Raw genomic sequence first — 24,653 nt, forward strand, 5'->3', positions numbered from 1 at the left:
TAATTATGGTTGCCTTCGACTTTATATTACGGATGTCATCAAACTTAATAGTATGGTTGCCATCACAATTCGTAACATGGTTGCCATCAAACTTTATATTATGGTTGCCAACAAACTGCTTATTATGGTTGTCATCAAACTTCATAGTATGGTTGCCATCAAACATAATTATGGTTGCCTTCAACTTTATATTACGGATGTCATCAAACTTAATAGTATGGTTGCCATCACAGTTCGTAACATGGTTGCCATCAAACTTTATATTATGGTTGCCAACAAACTGCTTATTATGGTTGTCATCAAACTTCATATTATGGTTGGCTGGCATCAAACTACATATCATGGTTGTCATCAACATTTATAGTATGATTGTCATCAATCTTCATAGTATGGTTGCCATCACAATTTTATAGTATGGTTGTTATCAAACTTCATATTATAGTTGTCATCATATTATGGTTGTGATCAAAATGTCATAGTATGGTTGTCATTAAACATCATAGCAAGGTTGCCATGAAACTTTATATTATGGTTATCATCAAACTTCAAAGTAGAGTTGCCATCAAACTTCATATTATTGTTGTAATCAAAAGTTTATAGTATTGTTACCATCGAACTTCATAGTCACAATTAGAAAATTTCAACTTTCCCATGCATGTCACGTAATTTCAAGTGAGAACCAAAGTTAAAATATACAACATGCCGCTTGAATAAACCCTAAAATATTGCCTTACACACACATTTACGCAGCTGTATTACATCAATATTACTAGATTGATTCTCACGAAGTTAGGTCACTAGGTTGTGGTGGGTCTTTAATACATCAAGTATTGTCGTACTGCTATATTGATTCAATAATATATTATGGTCTTGGCCTTGTACACTGTACTGTCAGTTTGTCATGGAAATACAAAGAAATACAGTTATTTTGTGGCGCGTCTTTAAATAAAACATTCCGACAAAGTCGCAATACAATTGGGCCAGAGTAGTGATCTCTGGTGTGTTCAAAGCAAACTTATCAACGTTGGACGACAACAGCGGACAACAGACACAATGCGATCATACTAACTCACCCGGACTACCTTGTGTCACATGCAAAGAGCATTTCAGTAAATTGTAATGACGGTATAGCAAATAATTTTGGCAATATGTATAGCACAAATTTTCTCTGACGGAAAGACGGACGGACACACAAAGCCTAATGTATACTCCGTACAACAAAGTGTCGGCATAATAAGTCAGACATTATCATCATTATGACCATGTTTTTTCCTACCGTACATAACATAATCAAATAATGCTGAGATGGTCCCCTTGAACTAGGTTACAACAGTATTTTGTGAATTCTCATACAGATTTTCAAGTATAGTGGACGCAACTTGACCCGATGGTTGACCTTTGCATTATAATACATAATGAGGCACAATCTATTATTGAAAAGGAGTGTACATATACATTGATACAGCACTGTATACAAAATAATTGCATATAAATATACACGGCTACCCTAAACACCCTTGATTTCTATAATGAAATTATCGATATGAATAATCAGCCTAAGGTCAACCATCGCGGTCAAGTTGCGACTACTATAGATATACTTTGACCTTCAAAAATGACCTTTGGGCGAGTTCATTAACTAAGGTGGATCTGGTATTCGGATCATCTCGGCTAATGATTTACGTAAGAAATAGGTATATAATGTAAGAAATTAACCGAGTTGCACAGCGTATTGGTTAGTGTGATTGTCCCTGATACATGGCTTGCACGCAACCTGTGGGTTCGAACCCCGACAGAATTTCTTTTTATTGTATTATGAATCATAATTCAAAAAGTACGTATCATATTTTATTGCCTGACTTTAATATTTACTGTTTTAAATTATTTTTTCTTCATTTTTCCCATTCGTTTTCTTTTTATATTTTTTTCTCTCAAAATTTATTTCATATCCGAAAAAAAAAATCATTTCACAAACAATGTTAATTCTCAGATTCGCTGGCAGTGTCGCTTTCTGAATCGTCCGCGGAATCATCAACATTAATAACGGCCTTCGTGAAAAAAGCTGGACACTGTACAATGTAGTTATCAGAAAAGAAAAAAAGTCTTACATTTCCGGGGTTCGAACCCACACCTAAACCTAAAACATTGTATGGGACGTTCACTCTAACCTACTGCGCTAGTGAGATAAGTTTAGTACGTACGATTGGTTGGTGTCTTTTATGTATAAAATATGTATTCAGTAAACTATAGCAACTCTTTACTTGGATTAGTTCAATATTAAAAGTACATTTACGCCCGAATGCACAATGTATATCTATATACAAAAGCTTGGGCACAGCTAACTAGTAAATGTGTAGCGAATTGTAACATTCTTACATTATTGATAAAATTATAAACGAACATTATACGATATAAGTTGCAATAAGGATAGAATGTCTTCATCAAAGATTGTTGTTTTTCTGTGCACGTGCTTTATAATTGTTGCTGTTTTGTATGGATATCGGTATTTGAGTTTGTATGTAAGTCAGTTTTTTCTTTTTACGGAATAAAAAGATGATTGAGCTAGAGATGTTCCTTTTTGTGAAGAAAGCATGAAACTTTGTATTTAACTATTTTGAAGTATTAGGGATCCACCTGAAGGAGGACACGTTATGCCATATCCTTAATTGCCATAAAAGAGGTCCTGAGCAGAGCATTATGTTATATTTATTTAAATCATATGCTATGAACGTTAATTGATTACCACATTTTATATACACGAGGCAAAACAATAATACATAATTGAAGCCCAAAAGGGAGGAAAAAGATGGTTAATTAATTCATTTTCATTACGAATGTCTTATCATTGAGGTATACAAATATAGTTTTATTAAGTTCTAGCAATTTAGGACTAACTGGCCATTGTCGGACATTTTTGTGTGTTTATTTTATAAAAAATCATTATACCTTCTTCTACCAGGAACCAAAACATGATTCGAAAAGTTCTAATGAAAGCTATATTTCATGAATTTGGCAGATAAACAGTAAATAGTTGAAATATGTTAATTATAAGGCTTTAGAGGAGGGTTTTATCGCTTTGTTGTAACCCAATTTATATGGGTGATTTTCACCGGATAAATATAAACGATTTTGACTGGCTGGTGAAGTGGTCTTATAATTTGTAAATAATGTGGATATTCTTCGAACTGTCAACAAGTTGATACATTGATTTGCAAGTTCAATGTTTGCTGAAGGCGGTTCCTAAGGATACAGATCCAGTTCATATGATACATTTTCTTCGGGAAATGAACACAAAAAAAACAATTAGGCTTCTTTTTATATAAGAAACCTAGAAGAGGTCCAGTGTTACTCCTTTTAAAGTTATATCAGGGACATAGATAACAATTGTCTCTGATTATACGATAGGTTTTGCTATATAACTATATACGAAGTTTCCCTGATGCAGATCACTGTGAACTGTAAGGGGTCGTCATTCTGTTGGTGATGACCAGCCTTCGTATCAAGTTTAGAGATCCGAGGCCCAGGTTTCTCGGGTTATAATCTGGAAACTGTTTTCCTGGTCCAAGTCACTGTAACCACGGCCTAATGATCTCAATATCAATAATTCATCTTCAGGATATGATCAACCTCCGCTAATCCGAGGACTGTAGGCCTAAGCATTTTTCATTTAAAATGTTCAAAAGCTACCACTGCAATGATTGTACCCTAAAGTCTTTGGCTCCACGACCGAACTTGGCTCTGGTGAAAAGCTGCAAAATTGGCGACCTACCATTTTTGCGAGAACCTCACCTGACAAGCTTGGAAGAAAACCCCAGTTGAACGGACGTCTGCCGGAAGTGAAAAAAATACCATTCTTTTTTAAATGTATTTTTTTCAGAGATTTTTATTGTTAATGTGCCATTTGAAAAAGAAATTCTAAATATTTCATTTGTTCTATTTTATTATTTAGTTTGTAAGATTTATATGTCGAATTGCCGCCATGTTTTGATCACGTGATTAAGATCTCTGCTACCTCATACGACTATCTGGTGGAAGACACGGAATATCTTCTAAAAACAGAAGACGAGCAATCAAACATCTCGGAAGAGCTCTTCTTATTCCGGCAGATCTTCCGTGGCCTAAACGAACGGGGCAAACGGGCCGCCAGTTTAACAATGAATTTATTTGCATATCTTTGAAAACTGCTAACAAAGAATAATAAATATATATCTATATATTTTGCTATTAATAACTGAACCGTTTCCAACATTTATAACAATAGTATTACAATATATTTCTTTATTTTAAACGAACAATTATTGCCGTCTTACAGGATTTCAAAACTCCTGCAAGCGCATCGGGCCATTTTAGACTGGCTTACCGTAATGTGCGCTAGAAAGTGAAATCTAACGCCGTAAAATTAGTAGATTAGTCTAAATCTATGTCATGCGTCCGAGTTTAAACAATTAACTTTGTCTCTGAAATCAGTTACACCTTCAGTCTTAGTATGTAATTTTTGCATTAATATCTTGTCGAGTGAAAAATATTATACATATCAACTACTTGTAAGTTAGGCTAAATTCAAGCAGAAAAAATATTTGAACTACCCTGACACCTGAAAAATACATATCTGCTATATATGAATTTTAGTGATACATACATGTACATTTAAAATACATATATACTATCAAGTATCATTACAGACGATATCAGGATCGTTTGGGGAAGATCTTACTACAGTGAACAACACAAAACATTCCACTAGTCGTATTTCTACGTGAGTATTGAACTAAATGTTGTATTTTTGTGAACAACTGTTAACAACAATTTTCTCCGTTTCCTATTTTATAAATCGGACCTTTTGTTTTTCTGTTTTATTATTCCTATACATTAATTAGCACATTAACTTTCTAATACTTAAGTATGGCATGGCTTTATTGCTATTAATGAATAAAACATATTCTATTTTTATTTTCATTGCTGTGACATATTGCGCATAGTATGTTAACATATTGACGCTGGTTTCTCACTTTTTCATTACACTAATCTTCATATGCCGTACCTATTCTAATAGAATATCTAGAATAATTTTGCTATGCAATAAACCTGACAAGATTCATGACCAAAGCATCATATACAATTCATAATCTAAAACATGGTATGGTAAGATGACAAAAAGCACAAATTGGATATTACTTTCACTGTCTAAGTTAAAAGACAGCTTGTATTGGATTAAGTAGCAATTAAAACTGTAGTTTTAACATAATTTAGTGTTAATATGCATTAATTAACATCATACCAAAAATAAACTGTTAACTGACTTAGAAAGATATTGACATCGCCTACACCCTGCGAGACCTCATAAAAACCTAACCTTGATAATATTTTACCTGTGGACCCCAGTTTATTTTCTCTGGATTTAACTTCTGTAACCCTTGTTGAGGGTAAAATAAAATTAGGAATAAACATATCATCTGCATATCGTATAGAAGTAAACAAATCTTTATAGTTCAGATGCCACCAATGCCTTTTAAAAATCAATTTAAAGCACTGAGAGGGTGGCAGCGGTTGACAGCTTCTGGTAATGGGCATGAAAAGTTACCTTACGTTTGGTGATTTTAGTTAAATTACTTTTGAATAATAAGCATGTTCAACCTTTTTTTACCAAATCAAGGGGAAAACCTCTGCTTTTAGTCAGTCAAAAACAATACATATGCAAAGCTCATGTGCTTATTGATAACTTTGTGTGGTTTGGTTATTCTTCCTCAAAATCGTTTTTGAATAATAAGCATTTTCTTTTTATCAAATCAATGGGAAAGCACTCAGCTTTTACTGGAACAAGGGAGATAACAGAAAATGTGAACAAAGGTCATGCACTAATTGATAATTATGTGATGTTTGGTTATTCTAGTTGTAACAAGAGCTCGTAGAACTAGAAATGTCCGCTTGATGCATTCAGTAACTGCACAAGGAACAGAAATTATTTAGTCACTGTACACTAGTCTTTTGACGTTCTGACCTCAAATCAATACTTATGGGTCATTTACCAGTCATAAGTGACCTCCTTATCAAATGTGATCTTAGACCAAAAAATTCTCAAGTTATCTGGCAAAACAGCTTTATTGTGACCTTGACCTTTGATCTACTGATTTCAAAATCTATATGGGTTAATTGCTGGTCATGACAAACCTCCCGATCAACATTCATGATCCTAGGCCCAAGCGTTCTTGATATATCATCCGGAAACAGATTGGTCTACAGACCGACCGACAGCCACCAGCAAACAATAATATTTGCAATATCTCTCCTCCTTCGAAGGGGAGGGGGGGGGGGGGGATTAATTTTCAGACTGGAAGATGCTTTCGTAGAAAAGCCCAGCCCATGTCTCCCCCCCAGTGCATAGTCGTTGGCAAGAAGTCAATAGGGGGTAGGAGCGAAAGTCAAAGAGGCACTAATGGTTGGCTGCAAAAGGGATCATCTACTTGGCATGTCCAATCATCATATGAAATTTCAACATTCTGAGTCAAATGGTTCTCAAGTAAATCGTTTTCCGTTTTCAGGCCCCTGTGACCTTGACCTTTTATCGAGTGACCCAAAAATCAATAGGGGTCATCTAATCTGCATGTCCAATCATCATATGAAGTTTCAACGTTCTGGGTCAAGTGATTCTCAAGCTATTGACAAGAAAGATTACTCTTTATTTTATTTAATCTAAAGTTATTCAAATCATAGAACTGCTCTCTCTTTAATGCACACTCGTTGTCATATCAGGGTTAATATTCTACTTAAATGAATCTGTCTAATGAGTTCTGTATGTTGCATCTAGCTTCTTTTCTACTAGATAATTGTTAACAAACATCGTCCATTGAAAACTGTAATATATTGGTGGTGATATCTGATGTACTGTTCGTGTTATTCATACCATCAGTTAACACATCAAGTGATGATTTAAATTTGTTTTCATCCAATTTATTCTTATATTTATTTACTTTCTACCATCCCACCCGTACGTAAATTTAATCCTATCCAAATTTTCTGCCCCTAGGGTTTCTTTCGTCGGGTTGAAAAGACCTAAACTTAATGTTACTGCGAAATGATTAGACAGTATGTTAGGTTCATGTACTTTAATTGATTCAAACTTGTCCATAATTGACTGACTACAAATGACATTGCTACCGTTTTGCCCGACTTATGTAAACTCGCCAACGGCACCATCATCACCTAACTGGCAATCCGTAATTCGTAACCCACTTGCTTTGCAAAATCTACAAGGATCCTACCATTTCTATTGATATGCATGTATTTATCTTGAGTACTTTGGGGGAAGTCATTATCACAAATACTATTATATCTGGAAGAATATGTACACTTTGATCGAAATCATCATTTTCCGCAGAATCGTTTAAACTACCTACATGGCTGTTTTAATGTATATTCCTCACTATAAATAATTATAGATGTAAGTAAGAATGACACTGTTGACTTGACTAATTGTACACTCGAGGCACCTAGCTAAAAGGCGTGACGCAGCCGTACAGTAACGTATGTTTACTATAAACTTTACTTTAAATAGTAACAAATTTACGTTAATTGCAAAATTGGTATTGATACAGAGTGCCAAATACATATCATTGGCACATTTTTTGGTTACTTGCGCAACGTTCTTGTGTTCTGGCGTCGATGTAATATAGCAATGTATATAATCAATGTGAAAACGACGATACTCGTAATTGCGTATTACTTCATGATCTTTCGTGATAGATTGTCCACTATATTCAAACTACTAACACTTGGCCTTCAGAGTAATTGATATTTGCAAATGTCACAATATACATAAATACTGAAATAATTCTGTACAGTCCGAAAAGTATGCAATGCATGAAATAGTACGTCTGTAAGCAATAAACAATATATTTTATATCTACAGAAACCCAAGTGATCCAAAGTTTTACAATATCTTACTGGAAGAGGAGGCTTTGCGGTATGGTCCCTGTATTAACGAAAGCTATGCTGCGTCTGCTAAAAACAGCAAAGTTATTATATCTGGTATGTATTTATACACTTTCTTAAATCATATACGATTTTTCAGTGCTCTTATGTACCGTTACATTATTTACAGAAAAGCTTCAATCCTATAGTAAGTCATGCTGAAGTGACCATAGTACACGGACTAATGTAATTGATTTATAATAAATACAGATAGGAAAAGAACTGTGCCACAAGCGTTTATTGATATTGTATTTCATGCGGACCTTTTTCACTGGCAAACTATTTTATCACTAGATAACATCAGAAAGAGCCATCTAATATACAGAAAATGTTGCATCTAGTAAGGATAGACAAGGTACATGCCTGCCTGTGTAAGACGAGGTTTTCCCTACCCGAGGGACAGTGTAGAATGAAAAACCAAGTGTTTTAATCCAAACTGTCCCGAGGGTTGGGAAAAGAACTGTCTTACACAGGCATACATGTTAGATCATTACTCTTGCCTATCATGTTCAAAATAGATTATGGTGACAAACAGATTTGGGTATTTTACATTTTATGCTCGGACAAATGTATACTTTTCTCCTCGCTAGGTACTACCATAGGCAAGAAAATATATTCTCCGTTCACTTTGTTCACTTGCAAACCTACATTATAGATATAGAATATTAAAGTAGGGTTATTATAATAGTAGCTAGATCTAGGATGCTGTATCGACCTAGTAAAATCCACGAGAGCAGAAAATACAACATCTAAGATCTAGCTACTGTTATAATTACTTCTTTAATTATATATATTTTATTTGACATAAAAGGAATGTCGAGGTCAATGAATGTAGTCCAGAAATATTCATAATACAGGATTTAGGGTACAATGCGAAATTTCTCTCCTGTATGTTCGTATTTACTTGTTAGGAACAAGCCGTATTTTTTTTTACAAAATTTATACAGGTTTATAATAAATTCAAATGTCCAGACACTTTTGTCAAGTAGGTCTTCTATCAAGGTGACTATGTCTTTGTTTAAGGCCAATCAATGCGGTTTTCGATGAATCAGTCAGGAACGTCACGATTTGACTTGCTGCACCAGCTAGAGTTGTTGAACCTCTTGGATTTACTACGCTATAATAGACTTGCTGTTCTTCATGTACTTGCTGCGCACTTTTAGCTGGATCTTGCTTGCGCGTATCTTGATTATAGCTGCAGCTTCTTGATGATCTGTTGCACTAATAGACTTGCTGCGCTAGCTGGATTTTTTGCTGCGCTATCTTGATTTGCTGCGCTTCTTGGATTTGCTGCACTATATAGACTTGCTGCGCTAGCTGGATTTGCTGCGCTATCTTGGTTTGCTGCGCTTCTTGGATTTGCTCACTATATAGACTTGCTGCGCTAGCTGGATTTGCTGCGCTATCTTGGTTTGCTGCGCTTCTTGGATTTGCTGCACTATATAGACTTGCTGCGCTAGCTGGATTTGCTGCGCTATCTTGATTTGCTGCGCTTCTTGGATTTGTTGCACTATATAGACTTGCTGCGCTAGCTGGATTTGCTGCGCTATCTTGATTTGCTGCGCTTCTTGGATTTGTTGCACTATATAGACTTGCTGCGCTAGCTGGATTTGCTGCGCTATCTTGATTTGCTGCGCTTCTTGGATTTGCTGCACTATATTGACTTGCTGCGCTAGCTGGATTTGCTGCGCTATCTTGATTTGCTGCGCTTCTTGGATTTGCTGCACTATATAGACTTGCTGCGCTAGCTGGATTTGCTGCGCTATCTTGATTTGCTGCGCTTCTTGGATTTGCTACACTATATGTACTTGCTGCGATACTTATATTTGCTGCGCTGCCTGGACTTGTTGCACTACTTGAACTTGCTGCGCTACCTGGACATGCTGCGCTAACTTTAGGACTTGCTTCACTTTTAGAGGAGGTCACATGCTGAGGTGGATTAAGTCATACCTCCACAGCATTAGAGCAAGAGTCAGTTTAGAACATGCCAGCAGTAGGAGGTTCCTGTTGCGTCATATTGTCCCAGAAGGCGGAGTCGTTTCCCCTACACTCTTCTTGCTTTTCATCAAAGGTGTGGTGTCTGAACTATCGAAAGGAGATAAGGCTACTCTCTACGCTGACGATCTGGTGTTATGGTGTAAGGAAGAACATGCCTCTACAGCCACATACAGGATGCAAGAAGCCATCAACAAGCTTTCAGCTTGGGCTGAAGATTGGTGTGTATCGATAAAAACAGAAAATATCGTCCACCACACTATTCTCCCTGTCATCAAAGCAGAGGGCGGGTAAAATCAAGATGGGAAATACTTCCCTGATTGAAGCAGATGAGGCAAAATACCTTGGAGTGACCTTTGACAAACAGCTAACCTGGAAGCCCCACATTAGTCAAGCAGAGGGGAAGGCCCGTAGGAAGCTTACCATGATGCGCAAACGTGCTGGAACAACGTGGGGAGCAAATGAGCAAATACTCAAGACAGTATATCAGGGAACAGTGAGACCCCATTTAGAGTATAGCTCAACTGCCTGGTCCACTACTGCCAAAACTAACCAACAGGCTTTAGACAAGCTTCAGAACCAAGCATTGCGGATCATGGCAGGTACTACAAAGTCTACACCAATATCCTTCATGGAGAAGCTAACAGGTACACAGCCGTTACAAAACAGGAAACATGCAAAGGTCCTGTTTCAAGCAGAGAAGTTCAGGTCTTTTCAAGACCATCCCATGAAAACCAAGCTAGATGACTACACCATAAATCGGCTCAAACGTAGCAGGTTTGTTCATGAGGCAAAGAAACTCAACAGAGAGTTCAAAACTGAGCTGAGCATACCAGTGACTCCCCTAGGTAGTGAAGACATTATAAACTCACTAACCAATGATCTGTTCTCAGTGACTGTGAGACTTGCTGTTCCTCGTCTTGACCGCGGGAAGCAAGAGGATGAAGGCATTCGGAAGGGCCTCACACTTGCTATGATCAATGAAGACTATCCTCCGGAATTATGGACTCCTGTCTATACAGACGGAGCAGTCACATGCGCCGTCAATGGAGGAGCGAGAGTTTTCATTCAATACCCATCTGGCAAGAGAGAAACACTACATGCAGCAACAGGAAAACACTGCAGCAATTACAAGCTAGAGACTGAAGCGCTCATGAAGGCCGTCTCGATGGTTGAAGGCTCGGCAGAAGAAAGCTCCTCAGTCGTCTCACAGTATGCACTGTCTGTCATGGAAACTGATCAACAATAATGCTCCGCAGCTGGCCAGGAGAATGCAGAGCTGAGTATAGCCTGCAAAGTAGCACTTCAGTGGATTCCATCCAATTGTGGACTTGCAGGCAATGAAGAGGCAGACAAACTGGCTAAGCTGGGAGCTCAGTCAGAACAACCAACAGAACCTGTGAGTTATAAGGAGAAAGTCACCATCATCAAGGCACTAACGAGACCAAGGATGCGCGTACCGAATAGAGGAACGTTATTGTGACGTCAAGACATTAAACTAAAAATAACCAAAATGGCCGCGGTTGTGTTTTTTCTGTAGTATTGACATTATTTTGAATTATTCTTGACAACCTTGATTATTCCATAGAATAATTTTGAGGTTCATAACATTATACATTTTCTGATCTAGAATATGAAAAAGGACAGATAAAATATCTGTAGTATTGTCAGTTTTTATCAAAAATAAATTCAATCTGCAACTACTGAAATAAATCTCTATACATACATATAGGGTAAATTTCTTTTTATCATTTCTGGACAGTCTACTTACAAATTCTAGGTGGGACAAAAGAGGAATATCAACCTGGAGACATTGTCGTAGCTTCTATCATTGTCTACGATGGCAACGGGAAACGTAAATTTACAGGCGGAGATCTCTTTAGAGCAATAATTGAAAATAAACACTTACAAGCTTCGGCTCCTTGTGTAGTTTATGACAACGGTGATGGAACACATACTGTAACATTAACTGCCATGTGGACTGGTCTTTTGTTTTTGACAGTGTATTTGAGTTATACTAGAGAAATTGTGTCATTAATTTATCGAACAAAGTCTCTAAGGTTGGTATTTTCAAACTACAAGTTCCATGATACGTTTTTAGAACTTAACCTACTAAAGTAGTGTGTAAATCTATCAATTATTAAAGATGTTCGAATTAGTTTACAGCGGACACCTAAATATACCCAACCAAACTTTGGGGTAGGTATCAATTTTGTGCCGTCCCGTCCCTCCCTGTCCAGACTCATCCCGTAGTGTCCCGTCCCGACGTTTCAGTAGGAGAAAATTAAAACAATAATGCTAACTTTAAGTGCAAAACTGGTACCTAGACTATGTTTTATCACGTTCACATTAACAAATGTGCTTGCAATGCCATGGCTTTATGATGTATATTAACTTTTAGTTCGAACTTGTTCAAGGTTTAAAACTATTATAGGCTATTTGCATATTTTAACAGTATCCACCATATAAGATACTTCTCGGGAAGTTTACGAACGGACAAGAGTCTGAAACAACTACGTGTTATCCAGACGAATTTACCTTGAAGAAAATTATACAGACTAAACCGTACTGCCACATGACATTTAAAAATTATGACATGTCGTACTTTTGCGGAAAACCACAAAATCAACATTTAAGTTGCCAGAACTGGAAAGCAGCAAGACTTCAACAAGCACGAAAAATGCCAACATCACTATGTGAAAACTCTTTGATAAAAAGGTATATTTCGAATTAGATTGAAATCATATTATAGCTTCTGAGAGCTAAATAATTTGGAACGTTTTGGTGTGTTCAATTTTTCCTTTTGGAAACCTTATACGACTGTTATATCCAATCAGCCTTCTCGTTTGCCATGTAAACCTTACTACATCTAGCACAAAATTTGTGCTGGATGTATTTTTTGCGTTCATTAGGACCAGTTACACGGGGTGTATTCTTTCGTCCCGCACATACACATCGCACAAACTGGTTTACTTATTTGGGATATAAAAAGCAGAAATTGAAAATTCTACAAACAAACTTGGAATATTATTGTTTATTATGATTATTATTTAGCACTGACACAGGTAAATCTTCTTCAGTTATTCGGTTTCCTACTGTACCTGTACTACATGTAAGCGCTTTCCTGCTAGGTCATCCTGACCACAGAAACATAAGCGCTCTCCTGCTAGGTCATTCTGACCATAGAAATATGTAAGCGCTCTCCTGCTAGGTCATTCTGACCATAGAAATATGTAAGCGCTCTCCTGCTAGGTCATTCTGACCATAGAAATATATAAGCGCTCTCCTGCTAGGTCATTCTGACCATAGAAACATAAGCGCTCTCCTGCTAGGTCATTCTGACCATAGAAATATGTAAGCGCTCAACTGCTAGGTCATTCTGACCATAGAAATATGTAAGCGCTTTCCTGCTAGGTCATTCTGACCATAGAAACATAAGCGCTTTTCTGCTAGGTCATTCTGACCATAGACACATGTAAGCGCTCTCCTGCTAGGTCATTCTGACCATAGAAACATAAGCACTCTCCTGCTAGGTCATTCTGACCATAGACATATGTAAGCGCTTTACCGCTAGGTCATTCTGACCATAGAAACATAAGCACTTTTCTGCTAGGTCATTCTGACCATAGAAACACAAGCGCTTTTCTGCTAGGTCATTCTGACCATAGAAATATGTAAACGCTTTCCCTCTAGGTCATTCCGACCATAGAAACATAAGCGCTTTTCTGTTAGGTCATTCTGACCATAGAAACATAAGCGCTTTTCTGCTAGGTCATTCTGACCATAGACATATATAAGCACTTTCCTGCTAGGTCATTCTGACCATAGAAACATAAGCACTTTTCTGCTAGGTCATTCTGACCATAGAAACATAAGCGCTTTTCTGCTAGGTCATTCTGACCATAGAAATATGTAAGCGCTTTCCTGCTAGGTCATTCTGACCATAGAAACATAAGCGCTTCCTGCTAGGTCATTCTGAGCATAGAAATATGTAAGCGCTTTCCTGCTAGGTCATTCTGACCATAGAAACATAAGCGCTCTCCTGCTAGGTCATTCTGACCATAGAAATATGTAAGCGCTCTCCTGCTAGGTCATTCTGACCATAGAAACATAAGCGCTTCCTGCTAGGTCATTCTGACCATAGAAATATGTAAGCGCTCTCCCGCTAGGTCATTCTGACCATAGAAACATAAGCACTTTTATGCTAGGTCATTCTGACCATAGAAATATGTAAGCGCTTTCCTGCTAGGTCATTCTGACCATAGAAACATAAGAGCTCTCTTGCTAGGTCATTCTAACCATAGAAATATGTAAGCGCTCTCCTGCTAGGTCATTCTGACCATAGAAATATGTAAGCGCTCTCCTGCTAGGTCATTCTGACCATAAAAATATGTAAGCGCTTTCCTCCTAGGTCATTCTGACCATAGAAACATAAGCACGTTTATGCTAGGTCATTCTGACCATAGAAATATGTAAGCGCTTTCCTGCTAGATCATTCTGACCATAGAAACATAAGAGCTCTCCTGCTAGGTCATTCTGACCATAGAAATATGTAAGCGCTTTCCTGCTAGCTCATTCTGACCATAGAAACATAAGAGCTCTCCTGCTAGGTCATTCTGACCATAGAAATATGTAGGCGCTGTCCTGCTAGGTCATTCTGACCATAGAAATATGTAAGCGCTCTCCTGCTAGGTCATTCTGACCATAAAAATATGTAAGCGCTTTCCTGCTAGGTCATTCTGACCATAGAAATATGTAAGCGCTTTCCTGTTAGCTCATTCTGACCATAGAAATATGTAATCGCCTCCTCCAGCTATATTTCTTGAGGGTAAGTTTTGTTCGAAGAAATCCAAAATTCCTACGCTGCCATTACGAGTCCGCCACATTAGAATATCGAAGTCTTATGGTTGACATTTTTATTCTTTACAAAGTTGATGTAATCTATATTACATATTGCTCCGTCTGGAGCTTACATTCACTGATCACTTTTGTTTTATCTCGGTCAGAGGACAGCAGAAGTTGGAGCAGGTGGTTTATATCAATGTTACTCGTAAGAAAACAGACATGGGACTATATTTTAAGAATGAGCCACTGAAACGATGTTCGGACTACAACTTGTCACTCTTGTGGAATACTGCTACACCTTCAGGGTTTTCTTTACAGAATAAATGGATATATACGAGATGTCAATGTAAGTAGAAAATGTTTCTTTTGTTTTTGGATCTTCTGATATATCAAGTAAACAAAGCGCAAACATATTGATCAAGCAATTTCAAAAGCAATGTAAGCACTTTAATAGCAGAATATATCAAATTGTTAGAATTCAATAAAATTTTTTTTACGTTTAAGCTGGAAATAGCCCTTGTTTTTTAATTTTCGGTATTTGAATAGATGCTTTTAAGGTAGCATTGATTTGATTTTTTCCCTTAAATGTGCGTTTGAATGAAGCATCATGCTATTCATTGTTGCTTGCTTAATGATTTACTCGACTGATTGGAAATATAAACGATCGCAAACATGTTTCGAACTCTATGGCTCCAGAACATCTTACAGATTTCATTAATAATGACAAGAGTAGTGTTTACGTGCCGTATGGCGACGGCACACAGTTCTTCCTACTTGGAATTTTCTGCTCATCTGGAATCAGATGTTTCTGTGTGTGTTGCATAGATCATTACCTCTCATGAACAATCTTACTGGTCAGTTACAGCTCACAATTAAAAGAATGCTTCTTGAAAATATCAAAATATATTTTGAACTTTTAAGAAAACGTCAGTCAGTTAGTGACTTTATGAGGTCAGTAAACGATACTAGTATATTTACCCTTTTGGTTTTAATATAAACTGTGAAATGAATAAGTGAAGCCATGTAAATACATACTGCGGTTTCATAATAGCGGAAAACAACAGGTCGCCAAACACAACGGTACAGGAAATGCACGCCACCTCCATGCCTTAAGCTCCGGGTTTAGCAGTTCTCAACATTAACACAATTAAGCTTTTTTTTCTTTCAATGTTTGAATTTTGTAGAAAAAAGCATTTTAAAAGGCCTCCGTAGTAAAGACGTCGAATCTTTAAGACCTCGAACTATGGGTCTGTTGTACACGGAATAGTATCCCATGTATCACGTGTCCTAGTGTAACGTTTGCCGCTATGTGTTTAAAGGTTAAGCAGTATATCACATTAAATACCTCTTGTAAAGATATGAAGCCAAACCATTGCAGAACACTATGTTAAACCTTTATATGAAATTTCTGTATTGGCACATTATTTCAAATTAATCAAAACGGAGATATGTAATAGTTCTTCGAAAATGGGGAGTTTTAGTAAAAGGTGTTGTACTCCAGAAAGTGAGCCCCCTTACAAGCTCCTGCAACAATATTACCGGTATTATAGTCCACTATAAATAGTTTAAATTAGCTAAATTTAGCTACCTCAATTCCAATTTGGTCTTTATTTAATTGTTACTTACAAACACTTTCGCGAGAAAGTATATCAGAAACATTTTATATGGAGATTTTGTTTACAAACTTCGTAAAATTATGAGTCATGGCAATTTTTCCAGCTGTACTTGTTAAAGCGCTTTTGTTAAATGAGGTTATGACCAGACTGTTTAGAGACACATCAAATGTTAAGTGTCCATCCCTTTTTCACTATTCTTTCCTCTTTGGTTGTGTCTTACGAAACAGGCAGAGGACTCTATGATAAGCAGTTCTTAAATCCCAACAGGAATGCGCTTTTTGATATCTGTCTTCTCGTCTGTTTCATCGGGCACCAAGGGGTGTTCCCCTTGATACCCTGTCTTCTGCGAAGACTTGGAGTACATGCCGTTGCGGTCCTTAAGGTTTGCTTTTTATATAAATTTACAAGAGCATTTTTATGTTTTACATAACGTTCCTTCTGTTGCTATTGCGTATGTTAGAGATTCACCTAGCAGGGATATCTTTTATTTATACTGTTGTGAACATTGTTGGGCTAAAAATGAGGTTAGGTGCACCATAAAACGGTTCAAGCTCCCAAGTTGCGGTTTTGCCACTGACCGTTACAAAGTGCTCCCCGACTGTATGTGTTTGCTTTATCATTGTCTGTGCATGTGCCAGTCTCTTTATGCTGGTCATGTGCTCGTCTGCGTGATGTAAATTGCACGTGTGCTCGTCTGCGTGCTGTGGATTGCACGTGTGCTTGTCAGCGTGCTGTGGATTGAACTTATGGGAGGCTGCGTTTAAGAAACGTGGCTTTACCTCTTGAATATTCATCTTTATGTTTTTTTTCAACTGAGTTGTTAAGGAAAAGTATTGCTCGGCCTAATCGCAAATTACCGTCATAATACAAGAGTTATATGATACATTAAAAACATTCCTGCTATAAAATAACATAGTTTGTTTGCAAGTGTTCATAGTATAATCATGTAGTAACAACGTAAAGCATGCCGTTTTGTTATTTCAGGTCTAAATGAGAGCCTTTACAAGTCTTGCTTAACAAACAAGACAATATACTTGCTTGGAGACTCAACATTACGACAGTGGTATTATAATATCATCGATAGGTTTAAAAGCGTTCCGAGTAAAAGAAAAGTAATACATACACAACTTTCATATATTAATAAGGGTTATAATACTCGAATTATTTGGAGTCCTCATAGCATGCCTATATTCCTGTCGTTCCATTGGAGTTCTTTGCGTGATACGTTATATTCTATATCTAGACGAATTGACAATATACCGCAGGAAGAACATGCTATTGTTGTCTTTCAGATATATATGCACATGTTGCGGTATCATCATAGTGTCTTTCAACGAAGAATGGAAATCATAAGAAACTCTGTAGAGAAATGTTTGAAAAGAAATAAGAACATTGTATTTATGATTAAATCCCCGCATACTTTTTCTGAACCTGTATTTGGTAATCCTACACTTGGTGATTACCCGGGTAACGTATTTAGTTATATCTTATATAAAGTAATTCAGGGTTTGCACGACAAAGTTGTGTTACTCAATAATCGTGATATATATGACCTATCAAAACAAGAACACACATCCATCTGAAAGGATTGTTAACGCTATGGTTAATCAAATGTTGTGTCATGCATGTAATGAACGGCGTTGATAGGCAAGACCAACGATAGAGCTGAATGTTATGATTAGGAGAGTAAAAGTACATTAAAAGCAGAAACAGTTATTTCCAGTTTATCTCTATATTTCAACAGTTACTGTAGAAACCAACTTTTAACTTGCGCCAAACTTTGAATGCGAATGAATATCAATCTTCCATAATTATACACTGTCATACATTACAGGGGCGGTAATCGCTGCTCGGAGTTAGTTTTAACAGCCGTGACATTATTTTCCTATAATACTATTATTGTCGTAATTTTCATGTTAGAAGTGTTTATAAACAGATTTTTTCTATATGTGAAATTTACATATACAAATGTATATTTAAATTATAATTTTAAATAAATAAATAAATAAATAAATAAAGATATCACAATGAGCAGATTAGCAGATACTTCCCAACCTGGGTAAAGCCATAATATTAAATCGAAGATAACATATAAGTATTTCAATACATAAGCATTAGTTTTTAAATATTTACTGTTCGAAGGATTGTTTCTAACTCTAAAATATTGCCACAGGTTTTCTCTGGGGTTCTAATTACATGAAAACTGTAATTTATTAGTATCACTAAGTTTTCCAAAAGTTCTGTTAACAATAATTACCTACATTAACAGCTCATGTTACACAGATTCGATAGCGTTTGAACGTTATGAACACGTGTCCCATTACATTCAGGTTGGTTTAATAATGCCAAGTTTCAAATCTTAGTGGCACTACTCCGCATGCAAATGGAATATGAAATATAATATGGCTGCTATCAAACTTAGTTGCCATCAGCCTTCTTTGAACGGTTGCAATCAAACTTCACAGTATGTTTGTCATCACACTTCATAGAATGATTAGTATTGTTAGCATCAAACTTCGTGGAATTGTTGCGATGAAACTTCATAGAATGGTTGTTATCAAACTTCATAGTCTCGTTGTAATCAAACATCGAATAGTGATAACAATAAAACGTCTTAGCACGGTTACCATAAAACTTTAAAGCTTGACTGCCATAAAACTTCATCTCATGATTGCCATAAAACGTCATACAACGATTGTCATCAAACTTCATAGAATGTTTGTCATCAGGCTTCATAGCATAGTTACCGTTACACTCCATATTATTGTTATCTTCAAACTTACCATCAAACTTCATGGTTAGTTTACCATTAAACTTCATATTATGGTTGCCATCAAAGTTCATGATAAGTTTTCCATTAACCTTCATATTCCGGTTGCCATCAAACGTCACAGTAAGGTTACTATTAAACTTTAAATTATGGTTACCATCAAACGTATTAGGAAGGTTGCCATTAAATTTTAAATTATGGTTACCATCAAACTTCAAAGTAAGTTTGCGATTAACCTTCATGTTAGGGTGCCATCAAACTTCTAAGTAAGTTTGCCGTTAACCTTCATATCAAGGTGCCATCAAACTTCATGGTAAGTTTGCCTTTAACCTTCATATTATGGTTGCCATCAAACTTCACAGTAAGTTTGCCTTTAACCGTCAGATCATGGTTGCCATCAAACTTCACAGTAAAAATGTTCCATTAACCTTCATGTTATTGTAAACAACAATTTTCACAGTAGGTTTGCCATTAAACTTTATATTATGGTTACCAACAAACTTTACAGTTAGTTTGCCATTAACCTTTATATTATGGTTGCGATCAAACTTCACAGTAAGTTTGCCATTAAACTTTATATTATTGTTGCCATCAAACTTCATTGGAAAGTTACCATTAACCTTCATATTTTGGTTGCCATCAAACCTCACAATAAGTTTGCCATTGACCTTTATATTATGGCTGCGGTCAAACTTCATAGGAAGATTTCCATTAACCTTCAGATCATGGTTGCGATCAAACTTCCCAGTAAGTTAAGTTTGCCATAAACCTTCGTATTATGGCTGCCATCAAACATCATATACTCAGTTCCAAAAGAAAGTGTGCACTTTTTAAGTTTAAATATTTCAAAAAATTCCCCGACGTTTTTGTTTCATTTTTTCATATACTAACTCTCAGGTATAACTCAAAATCTAAAATGCACACCAATTTGTTTACGAACTGATTTAAATTTTGGTACCAAACATTATAAGTTTTCATGAAAATAACCGAGAAAAAAATAACAGAAAACTTAGTGCACACTTTCTTTTGGAACTGAGTGTAGTAAGTTTGCCATTAACCTTCATATTATGGTTACCATCAAACATCATAGTAAGTTTGCCATTAATACATACATGTATGTTACTATATAAAGTAACAAAAATGAATGCGTTTTAGCAGATTATTTCTTTCACTCACTCATTATCACTTATCGGCCGGGGCCGAAAACTCATAATCATAATCGGCCCGGTGAACACATGCGCGTGAAACCAATGGCCACAAATAACGTCATCATGGTCTGTGCGCTTTCAACATGGCGGGCGAGCGGACGTTTGGGTCGTTGGAAAACCGTTTGTAAAACTTGAATGCTGCTATAAGCGTGTCGGAAAAGGACACATGATTTTATCGAATTATTAGAGATGCGAACCATTTAATGAGCTTGATAGATACATAAATACGAATTTCACTCCTTACCGTCAAGAAAGTATTAACGTCAGGAGTTGTTATTACTCCCCTTGTGTAGTGCAACCAAACATAGATCAGATCAGATCAGATCAGATCATTTATTTATTATAGTCTCATCCATTTACATTTTATACAAACATACAAATATAAAATACACATATCATACAGGTAAATGGCCATTCTGTATAGAATTACAAGAGACTACATATGTCTCATACCATAAAATGTTACACACGTTGTATGTTTAGATAAAAGTATTGATAAATCACAATAAAACTACTATAAAAAACCTTTGGCAAATAATATATTTTTATGATGTAAGACTGAGAGTGTTTCATGTCCGTGCACGTTTGTTTGTGTGTGCATGTATGTTGTATGGGTGTGGTATGGTGTGATGTATTGTGGTGTGGTGTGGTGTGTGTATGTTGTGAATGTAGTGTGGTATGATGTGATGTATTGTGGTGTGGTGGTGGTGGTGTGTGTGTGTGGTATGGTGTGTGAGTTGTGGATGTAGTATAGTATAGTGTTATGTATTGTGGTGTGTTGTGGATGTAATGTGTTGTGGTGTGATGTATTGTGGAGTAGTGGTGTGTGTGTGCGGTATGGTGTGTGTGTTGTGGATTTAGTGTAGCATGGTATGATGTATTGTGGTGGTGTTGTGATATAGTGTGTGTGTATGCATAGTATGTACGTACAATAAAGTATTACCATTGAAATGAATGACACAGTTTGTACTTACACAGTATAAATCAATATCACTATAGGTAAAGTAATATTTAAAAAGCTAAAATACATTTTCGTCACTAACCCTTATCTTATTAACAGCATTAACCATATACTTCTGTTAATCCAAGATTAAAACCTCTGACTACAACACATTTAAACTTGGAATCAATAAAAGAGCACATAAGTGCCATATAAAACCAAAGTTAGAAACACTAAGATATTTAACTCCCCCTAAACTAATGAAAAAAGGTTAACATTTGTCTTTTTTTGGTGTAGTTATGACAGGGTAACTAAAAAGAGGTATATATACACAACATATGTATTAAAGACATTAAAACACGACAGAGCCGGGCCGGCAGGTGATAATCGGCCCGGAATTCATAATGTCCATCGGGCCATGTCCCATGGCTTTATAATGTTAAATCAATTTTGATAAAATGTGGTTTCATAAATATATGGAATGAACATACTTTTCCAAATTCAAAATGGTTAAAATTAGCAGTAAAACAAAAACTAAATGGTTTATTTTTGAATAACTGGTATTCTCAAGTAGATAACTCTAGTAACAGTACGTTTTACCGTGTATTCAAAAGATTATTTGGAATCGAACTGTACTTATCAAATTTACAAAACTCTTCTCTATATAACATGATTAAATTTAGAACAAGAAATCATAGGTTACCAATAGAAACGGGAAACTGGACAAGAATACCATTAAATGAACGTTTATGTAATTCATGTAGAAACAAAATCGGGGACGAATTTCACTACCTTTTCGAATGTGATCAATTTACAAATGAAAGAAGACAATATATTAAACCTATTTATCATAGACGACCAAACATGTTTAAATTGGAAAAACTTATTTGTACCAAGAATAACTCAGAATTTCAGAAATTGTGTAAGTTTGTCATAATAATATTGCGGAATATAAGAATGTAGCTAAATATATTCATTTTTTCTGTATTCTGTATTATTTGATACATTATTTTCTTAAAACGTTGAAAATGTCCGATTTTTTATAAATGAAAACCACATATAAATGTATAAATGTGATTTTGTATTGCAGCCTCGTTTACATGTATTATTGTTGTAAATACCTCATATTGCATGTTTTGTACATGCTTGAGAGAATAAAAGAGATGTTCTGTTCTGTTCTGTTAAAGCCCTCGTGCTATTATTCATTTTCCGGGCCGATTATCACCTCCCGGGCCGGCTCTGTCATGTATTAACCTCTAATTAACCTTCATACGAGCAGTCAAACTTCGTAGGAAGGTTTCCATTATGGTTGCGATCAAACTTCACAGTAAGTTAAGTTTGCCAATAACCTTCATATTATGGTTGCCATCAAACTTCACAGTAAGTTTGCCATTGACTTTCGTATTATGGTTACCATCAAACATCATTAACCTTCATATTATGGTTTCCATTCAAAAATCATAGTAAGTTTGCCATTAACCTTCATACGAGACGTTTATAGCGTCAGTCTGTTATTGTCAAATTCCCCCATTTATAAAAGGAAGTACAGACAGGCGGTATGAGGAAAATAGGATTTTATATATATATCTTTCTTCCGCAGAAGATATGTAAGTTGTATAACTTTGCTTTGACAGCTCTTCAAAGTTAGTGTTTTCGTCTTTCGTTATCTATACCGACTGCAAGTTATCGCCGACTTTTAACATGTTAGTGATTAACAAATTTAAAAAGTTATCGAAGGGACAGTGGAAACACGACTTAACTCATTTACTTATACAATCGTGTAGATTCGGTCTCAAAATTGTGAGGTTTTAGCTCCTTTGCCACTGATTTTCACTTTTATGTCTTAGACAATGCACATTACTTTGGAAAAAAATCAAAGAAAGAAAATTAAAGGGAGGTTACTCTTATTAACGAAATGAATTTTCTCTGTTTACATACAAGTGGTCATTTATTGCATTAAAGTAACCTCTGTTGGTGTTTTTTTTTTCTGCACACGTATAAGAATAATTTCAATAAAAACAGAAGCTTTTAACTTAGGTGTTTGTCTATCATGGAAGCGTAATAATTATATACGGTCTCGGGTAAAGAAATGTCTTACAAACAGATCTATATTATCTTTAACAGAATTGTAACTTTTTTTAGTTAATGCCCGGCAGAACTAATGTCGTAAAGGCGTAGTAGAGTGTAAGATGTTCTTTTTTTAACAATTATAGAACTATGTCACTTAACCTGCCTCGGAATGCCGTTTTGACATTGGTCAATTTCAAGACTGGATTCAGAAGCATACATTGAGATTCTGACCTCCAGTAATGTGCTTTGTTTTCTTTTCACGCTGCATCCTACCATAATGCTCAAGTAAGAAAATGAAACGATGTGAAAAGTATACAGACGTGATGAAACCGGAAGGGAAAATACGATTGCAAAATAATCAAGTGGACCATTTCATAACAAAACAGAAAAAAAAGAATATTTACAAATCTTCCTGGATCTGCTGTAAGAACGCTTCAAAACGTTTTAAACTTAAATAGAAAGTGGCTTATTACAATATAATTTTGAAAACGTAAAAAAGTAAAGTTGCACGTTTTAACACTTGAACATTTTGAATATTAACAGCGTTCCCTTACATTTTTTGCCTCTTCATTTACATATTATATTGAACAACATATGAAACCCCCTTTTTCTATTTTGCCAATATCTTAAATATTGTTCAAAGTACAATTCGGAAGTTTAGCACGTGCTATTGTCAACATATGATCTTTTAAAAATAAAATCGAATGAGGCAAAACACATAAAGTTTTATTAAAAAAGTCAACAAAATAAACATAACAAAAATCGTGATTTGGAAAACGAGTGAATAACATTTAAAAGAATATAGAGGTACACATTGAATTAAATATCATATAAAATGTTAAATGTTTTTTTTTTTAGACAGGACACGACAAGGCTTTGTTTCTGCTATCATCTCGACTTCCAACATTATGTCATAGGGTGACAAAAATGTGCAGCCAGACCGGGACTCGAACCTGGGGCCTCGGAATACAGTCCCGACACGCCTGCGACTGTGCTACCCGGCCGCCTACGCATTTTCTCCCCGTTTTGATATTTAAGTCCTATAACGTAGGCTAATATATTCCCCCCACCATTTTGAAATTCGCCCTCGAATTTCAGTGGGTACTTTATATATAAGAATTTACAAGCGTCGAAGACTAACCAGTGTAATGTCGTCACAGCCCCATGTTGGGCGCCAGATGTCACAGGGTGAGAAAAATGTGCAGTCAGACCGGGACTAGAACCCGCGGTCTCGGAATACC

General features: G+C 36.1%; 1 protein-coding gene across 2 annotated transcripts; it reads left to right on the top strand.

Annotated features, from left to right (window-relative positions):
* The first annotated feature begins 52 nt into the window (after positions 1-52).
* LOC123553789 (NXPE family member 1-like) lies at positions 53-19,151 on the top strand. Of its 2 annotated transcripts, XM_053548801.1 has the most exons (6): positions 53-2,519; positions 4,683-4,756; positions 7,907-8,025; positions 12,419-12,681; positions 14,970-15,154; positions 17,409-19,151. In XM_053548801.1, the coding sequence occupies exons 3-6, from the start codon at positions 7,963-7,965 to the stop codon at positions 18,005-18,007; spliced, it is 1,110 nt and encodes a 369-aa protein (XP_053404776.1). In that variant the 5' UTR covers positions 53-2,519; positions 4,683-4,756; positions 7,907-7,962; the 3' UTR covers positions 18,008-19,151. The 2 variants fall into 2 exon arrangements, with proteins under 2 accessions (XP_053404776.1, XP_045199369.2); XM_045343434.2 differs by lacking the exons at positions 12,419-12,681; positions 14,970-15,154; positions 17,409-19,151 and adding an exon at positions 11,744-12,407.
* The last annotated feature ends 5,502 nt before the right edge of the window (positions 19,152-24,653 follow it).

The sequence above is a fragment of the Mercenaria mercenaria genome, chromosome 7, assembly GCF_021730395.1.
Source record: "Mercenaria mercenaria strain notata chromosome 7, MADL_Memer_1, whole genome shotgun sequence".
Taxonomy (NCBI): Eukaryota; Metazoa; Mollusca; class Bivalvia; order Venerida; family Veneridae; genus Mercenaria; species Mercenaria mercenaria.

Excerpts from the sequence above, each read along its gene's own strand:
- LOC123553789 (XM_053548801.1), top strand. The coding sequence starts at position 7,963 with ATGGTCCCTGTATTAACGAAAGCTATGCTGCGTCTGCTAAAAACAGCA. Across the intron at positions 12,682-14,969 it reads GAAAACTCTTTGATAAAAAG|AGGACAGCAGAAGTTGGAGC; the intron begins GTATATTTCGAA and ends TATCTCGGTCAG. Across the intron at positions 15,155-17,408 it reads GATATATACGAGATGTCAAT|GTCTAAATGAGAGCCTTTAC; the intron begins GTAAGTAGAAAA and ends TTGTTATTTCAG.